The 7,119-nt window shown below is 37.9% G+C and overlaps 1 protein-coding gene and 1 pseudogene across 14 annotated transcripts in view; both read right to left on the bottom strand.

The window, feature by feature from the left end:
• LOC112480613 overlaps nucleotides 1-46 on the bottom strand; it is a 3,649-nt pseudogene extending 3,603 nt beyond the window's left edge.
• Nucleotides 47-2,503: 2,457 nt separating this feature from the next.
• Nucleotides 2,504-7,119, bottom strand: part of PAM (peptidylglycine alpha-amidating monooxygenase) — a 143,700-nt gene continuing 139,084 nt past the window's right edge. For 5 of the 14 annotated variants that reach the window (XM_006913249.2, XM_006913254.2, XM_015590488.1 and 2 more), the window contains 2 exons: nucleotides 4,254-4,310; nucleotides 2,504-3,608 (listed from right to left, as the gene is read on the bottom strand). In XM_006913249.2, coding sequence (XP_006913311.1) covers nucleotides 3,427-3,608; nucleotides 4,254-4,310 — 239 coding nt within the window. In that variant the 3' untranslated portion in view covers nucleotides 2,504-3,426. The remainder of the gene's footprint in view (nucleotides 3,609-4,253; nucleotides 4,311-7,119) is intronic. The other 9 variants (XM_006913251.3, XM_006913257.3, XM_006913255.3 and 6 more) reach the window with 5 other exon arrangements.

Raw genomic sequence — 7,119 nt, 5'->3', positions numbered from 1 at the left:
ATACATCAAATATATCAAATGCAGTTAAATCCAAATTCCTCCTCATGGTTTTGAGACACTTCTTGCTGCACTAGCCTCGCTTTCTAGCCCATCTATCACTGTTTCCTTGAACTACGCTGAGCTCTAGCCCTGTTGCTAATCCCCTAACATGACAAGCATTGTCCATTGGCCCTCCTCTCCCTTACTCAAATATCACATTCTTTATGAAAACTCGGCGCTCTTCAGAGGCTTGATAGCATTTTGCATGTGGTCCTCTTATGCCTTATACTGCAATCATTTATAATCTTATTTTAGCTCCCTTGCTAGATTACAAAACTCCGAGAGCAAGAACGTGTTTTTTTTTTAATCTTTGTATTGTGCACATCGTGACGCTCAGTCAGTGTCTGTTGAATGAATCCTTTGGCTTTCAACTTATTTAATTTTTATTCGATTATTTGGGGACACATTTTATTACAGATGTGAGAATTGCGGTTACTGTTTAAAGGAAGGAGCACTTCCTTTTTAATGGAGGCTAAACAAGACTCAGAACAAGGCTCCTGAAATTTGAAACTTTTAAAGATTTCTGTAAATTTTATGATGTCTGGGAAATATAAAAATACAGAAGAAAAGAAACGAAAAAATCTAAGTGCCAGAAACTAAATCAACCTAAAGAGGCACCGAGATTAGTATAACTAGTCAATTCCTTTCTGTGGGTCTCATTTAAAACATCTATTAATATATGTTTTGTTTTTCTCTTCTTTAATAAGAAGAGAGGGAGAGAGAGAGGGAGAGAAAAAAAATACACCACTAGAATATAAATGCCAGTAAAGCTGGGATATTGCATTTCAGCACTGCGTCCTCTGGACTTATACTTTTTTGCTTGTTAGATATTTAGAAGTGTTTATTAAATGACAAAAGGATATCAGAAATTGCCTTTGAACCATGGAAGGAAACTTCCTGGGCTGAATCAGGGTGGAACACTTATGACTCATCAGGGAGTCTCTCTTAGAAAGGGATAGAGGGCCAACAGCAAGCCCTAGTCTCTGGTAAGGAAGGGCTGATGAATTATTCATAACAGCCAAGAAGTGGAAACAAACTAAATGTCCATCAACTGATGCAGGGATAAAGAAAATGTGGTAAATATACAATGGAATACTATTCAGCCTTAAAAAGGAAATCCTGCTAGATATGACAACATAGATGGACCTTAGATGGAGGACATTATGCTGTGAAATGTCAGTCACAGAAGGACAAATTCTGTATTTTACTTATGTGAGATATCTAAAATAATCACACTCATAGAAGCAGAGAGTAGAGTGATGGTTGCCAAGGGTGGAGTGGGGCAGGGGAAATGGGGAGTTACTGTTCAACAGGTACGAAGTTTCAGTTATGCAAGATGGGTAAGTTCTAGAGGTCTGCTGTACACACTGTGCCTGTAGTTAACAATATTGTATTGTGCACTTAAAATTTTGTTAGGATCTCATATTGTGTTCTTACCACAATAAAAAAATGGAGGCTAATGGAATTCTGAGTTTTGTGGGTTTAAGAGGAAAAAAACTCCTGTTCTCTAGTATGGATTATAGGGAGAGAGGCCGGTGATGGGTTTGTGTCTATGAGGCATAGATATGAGATAGATATGAGGATCGAGCCTAACCCGGGACTCCTGAGCCTGTAAGCGCCTGAGAAGAGGTGTGTGTGTGTGTGTGTGTGTGTGTGTGTGTGTGTGTACAGACTTGAGCAATCAAATAGGAAAATAAAAGGTATTTGACCATATTTGTACTATGAGTGTGGGGAGCGTGTCATATTGGTTACAAATAAAATGAGAGGATTATTTTATATTCTTGACTAGATGCTGCCAAAATCTCTTGGGGCAAGAATCAGTAAAACTCTCATATTTACAAAAGAATGCCAGCTGATAAATGAAGACAAAATGATAGAATTAGAAAATCACCATTATTTACATATTTACCACTGATGAGGTAAAAAGGGCATTAGGAGTGGTCAGAGGGAGGAAAAATGTACTCTTCATTTGAGAAGGAAGGTCACAGGAATAAAAGTATGTGAAGTTTCTACTTGGTGAGGGTGCCCAAATTAAATTTTAATAATATAGTGAGGTAAATATGTGGGAAGTGACAAATCATTCAATTGGATCCTCTTTGGTATCAATTATGAGAGAAAACAATCTACGTTAAGTTAGATTTTCTAAATAAGATAGCTGGAAGACTATATATTTTTTGCAAGGCACTTGAATTGTTTTCATGATTAGTCAATTAAATCTCTAATCCCAACTAAGATGCCTGAATGAAAGGAAGGTTTCAGAGTCTGATTATTTTAAAAAGAAAAATTATCAGCTTCTTATCAAATTGCATTGATGGAATATGAAAATGATGTTTTAAAATTAATTGTGGTCACTGTAAGAGATGAATATTCCTATGAATATGTGGGAATTTTTGTGAAATGATTCTTTAAAAAGATTAGTAACCTACACTGCTGGATTCATTTGCATATGTAATTTGAGACACAGTTTTCCTCTTAGCTATGATCACCTTTTATTAAAGTATTTCCCTTATGATTGACATACAGCCAAAAACTATCTTTGAATTTTAAAAGAGAGCCTGGTTTTACACATGTATCTTAGGCTGCTTTTTAATTTATATCGGCTACATAACAAAATATCTTTTTAATTTTAATACAATACAACACATTTCCTTTGGTTGAAGACATTGAGTAGGTTTCACTATATCTGGGGTTTGTGTAATTATTACAAAAGTTGTATACAAAACCCTGCAAATATGCAAAAACTGCAAAATACACTTTGACAGCTAATGCTCTGAAAACACTTTATTACACAAATTACATTCAGATTCTGAAAATAGTGTTCTAACAGTGTAACCATCTAAAAATAAGACATCCCAAAAACACGCCAACTGAAGGAGAAAATTTAAAAAGAATTTAAATAGAGACTTTTTCTTTCCCTCGTTGCAATAAAATGCTAGTGATTTTAAAAAAATAGGAGATTTAGCAGCTTTGTCATCATGTAGCACAGAGTTTCTCTTTACTGCCACAAGTTGAGGATGCTGAACAGGAAAGGCACCAAAGAAAGAGACTGGCAATGGAAGCGCTTTTGGGAATATACTGTGTTCAAGCAGAGAATGGGGTTATTTACATCCACGGAAAAGTCTCGAAAATGTAAATGAGCAAACCTCCCATCATTAAATTAGTAGTGTGATGGAAGAAGAGGGCTGCTTCTCTAGTCTATGTTCATATAAAGACAATGGCACTGTTGTGAGCCTTTAGGAAACTCCTCAACTAGAAACAGAAGCCAACTAAACCCAAACGAAGTAACTAAAATGTGTACAGTCCCACGTAGACTAGTGCAGTTTACAATTAAATACACAAAACTCTAAACGTGCTAAAGGGAAAGGAATCCGAATCAAAGCCCTGTTTTCAGGAGGAGGAAGATGTGGGTGCAGGCAGAGGCGCCGAGTACTCCTCTTCTGATTCGCTTCCCTCATCTTCGTCTTTCTCCTGGTCGCTGCCTTCGGTGCTAAGGCGGTCAAACCCTTTTCGACTGTAGCCTTTACGGCTTGCAAAGAAATTTCCAAGGTTTAAGCCTCCACTTCCCTTTCCTGAAGAAAGAAAACAAGAACATAGGTAGAGTTTGCACCAATGATTCTTGGTTTCTTGGTAAATTCTTAAACAAAGAAGTTGGGGATGAGAAAGGGTAGATACTAACAAAAAAGAAAGAAAAAAGATTGACGTACAGAAATACTTATTCCACAAAGTCAGAAAGATACTTCATGCATTTATTCAAATATATAAGAAAAAAACAAAGCTCCCGAGGACTACGTGTTTCTGTAGGTCTATTTCAGATTCACTTTTCACCTCCTGCTTTTCCTGGGCTCTGGGGAACTGGCATCCCACTAGCAGCTCTTCATTTCAATGACTTTATGTAAAGGTCATCTTCACTATGACAAGTGCTGACATGCCAAAAGGAATGACAGAAAATTTACGGAAGACAAATGAAGTCAGATAAAAGGCAGGGGGAAGAGAATTAGATAATACAGAATGGCAAGGTGGAAAAAAGAAACTGGGAAATTTGCCGCCGGAGTCACACGTTTTGGTTTAGTTTATGGGGTGATGCTATGCTGCACATGAGGAGTTTAATTTTCAGACAGAAAATAAAAAATAGTTTTCCTTGCTCTTTAAAAGATATCAATCAGCTTGTCAACTTGGAACCAAACATGAAGGATTCTAAAAGGTCACAGGCATACCTCTAAGTTTTCCCAGCACTCTTCCTGAACTTGCCTCGAGTTTGTGTTCAGAATCTGCTAGAAAAAGATGGCACATTTCAAAATGAGTCCCAGTCACCCTCCTCAATCCATGGGCTCAATTTTCAATACAAAATCAGTAATTCATAAATGATTAATAAGGCCTGGCTCTTGTCTGTACGCAATTCCGAGGAAAAAAAGGTAAGATATTATTGTGACGTATAAAAGGGCCAAAGCCGGGTTAGATGCCTGCCTGTCCCTTACAGTCTGTGCAATCTCCACAAATTACTTCTCTGAGCCTCAGTTTTCTCCTCTGAGTAAGGAGGGATCAATTACGAGCTCCACCTATCTCTAAGTTTTAGATGGGATATGGTATGTGACATGCTTAGAACAGGGTCTTGTACTTATACAGTAAGTGTTCAATAAATATTAGTTATTTTTATTAGGGCAAAATTAAATAACCAATAATTTGTAAAAATTTGTACTTTTTTGGTTGTTATAATTTAGAAATATTTGTCTTAGGCTTTAGTGTTTCTACGAAGAACAGTGCATGTCCTGCTTGAGAAAGCTTTGGGTTAATGTACATCCTTTCTTTCTATATAAAACTTAAATGAAGGTGAAGCACCTGAAATCCTGAGGGTTTCGATCATAAAAGGTGACTCAAATGCTCTCCACGGGGCTTCCCATTTCCATAAAAGGTAAACTTTCTTTCCTAATGGGGAGGCGGAACTCACGCTGGACTTCATTTTTTCCAGTTGCTGTGTATCTTCCTGCACTCTCTGCCCCGCCTTCCACCACTCCTTAAGGGCTGTGGTCAGGGAAGCAAGGCTCAGGGTCCACCTATGAAGTCTCTAACCAGGAATAGAGGCAGCATGATGGAGAAAACTAGCAGGTAGATGACAGAGGATAGGTAGCATAGTGGGTAAGAAGGGAAGCAGAATCTGATAAGACTGTTAGAAAGCCAACAAATTAGACTATTAAATTCTACAAAGATGCAGGAGAATTCTTAGTTGGTTTTGCATCCCCTGAGCCAAGCACAGTGTCTGCTGTGGAGCTGATGTGCCATAAGGGTGTGCTGAATAAAAAGAAGGCTCTTTATGAGGGTTACTAAAAACCGTCATAGATTGGATAAGGTCAATCAAGAACAAATGTTGAAAAAATGTGAGAGGCTGATCTCCTTTTAGAATTAAATATGTTAGATTAGATTGAAACATATAAAACTGTAATTTTCTAAATAAAATGTGACTGAGTAATGGTAGTTTCATATGGTTTGACTTGGGTCGCTGCCTTCCCAACTCCTGCAGGCCCAGCACTCTGTAACAGTGCTGTGTCACATGCTTAACAGCAAAAAGGAGAGACCAGAACTTCTTGACTCCCCAGACATTCCCTGGTCCAGTGTGGGTTGATTACTAACACTCCTGCTACCTGGCCTTCGGCCCCACGAGTTCCTGGTACTCCTGGCAAGTATTTATCACTGTACTTCCCACTCGTGATTATAACTTTTATGTGTCATCTCATGTGTCATCTATTCTGTAAGCTCCATTTATTTCCTCAGTCATTCTTCTAACAATTATTTATTGAACCCCTAATACCAGAAACTGTTATCTGTACTGGGGATACATCAGTAAACATACAAAATTGTGTTCTTTTGAAGCTATCACTAATTCCATGAAGATAACGCCTACGTTTACCTTTGCCTCTACTTCCCTACCCCTAACAGGGACTCAACAGAAGTCTTTTCTAGGAAGAGCTAAGTGTGTTTGTGCAGAGCTTTATTGATTGCAGATGAAAAGTAAAAAAGTCCTAGAAAAATTCCCTTTTATAACCTATTAAATTGAATCCTCTGGTTTTGTTTGTGTCCTTTTCTGTGTCAGGGCCTTGCCATGAGCACCGAGTCCCTGCCATGGCTGCCTTGGCCTAAAACAGAATCAGATGCTGTTTCTTGATCAAATGCTGCCTCCTGCTCTGGCCCATGGATTCCTTCCCAGACACAGCTGTAGACTCAGGCCTTTGGACCTGGGGACCAGCCAAGGGGCTGCTCCTGAGAGGTGAGAAGCTCAGGTCGGATTATTTGTTTTCTTGTTTGAGTGTCCTAAAAGGAACTCAGCTCCTGGATTTTCTACTAATGTTATACTAAATATTATACATATAATAATGATTTTATAAAAAACTGACTAAGTATTAAACCCTGCCTTCGTTGGCTAGGGAAGGCTGATGGCATAAACTGTGACTATCTAAAAACTACTGAATGGTTTCTTATAGAAATAGTTGGTTTCCTAAGAAAGCTGAGATTTTAAGATGTCTTTTTTGACTTCTTATCACTTTTATTAATTTTTAACAATGATTATTCCTCATAATCACTGGTGGTATTAATAACAAGCACTTACTAGGTACCAGGTACTGTGATAAATGCTTTATGTACATTGTTTCATTTAATCCTCACACGACCTTGTCTTTTATTCCCACTTTATAAATGAGGAAACTGTGGCTTAGAGAGGTTAAGTAACTTGCCCAAGGTCATGTCACTAAGGGCTAGAGCCAGGACTGGGGGAGGAAATACAAATAACTGACCCCGCCACCTTGAAGACTGAGCCTGTTTCTAATGGCAAGGGTCTCCTTCTTCCTGACCCTTCAGCTAATTTACCCCAACTCGACTTATCTATATAGTTTCATATGGAGATATTAATTGGGCTTAAGCCAGGTGCTAAAAGGCAATATTAAATGTTATATTTTAATCTAACTACCCAAATTTCTGAGACTCCAGATATATTTTCTACTATGATACTAACTATAGACAATATTTGGAACATGGACAATATTGTTAAAAAAGGTAGAGAGCACTTAAAAAGAAAAACACTGAAAAAAAAAA

The sequence above is a fragment of the Pteropus alecto genome, unplaced genomic scaffold, assembly GCF_000325575.1.
Source record: "Pteropus alecto unplaced genomic scaffold, ASM32557v1 scaffold20, whole genome shotgun sequence".
NCBI lineage: Eukaryota > Metazoa > Chordata > Mammalia > Chiroptera > Pteropodidae > Pteropus > Pteropus alecto.
The sequence above is the reverse complement of the archived record's forward strand: the minus strand, read 5'-3'. Positions and strand labels throughout refer to the sequence as shown.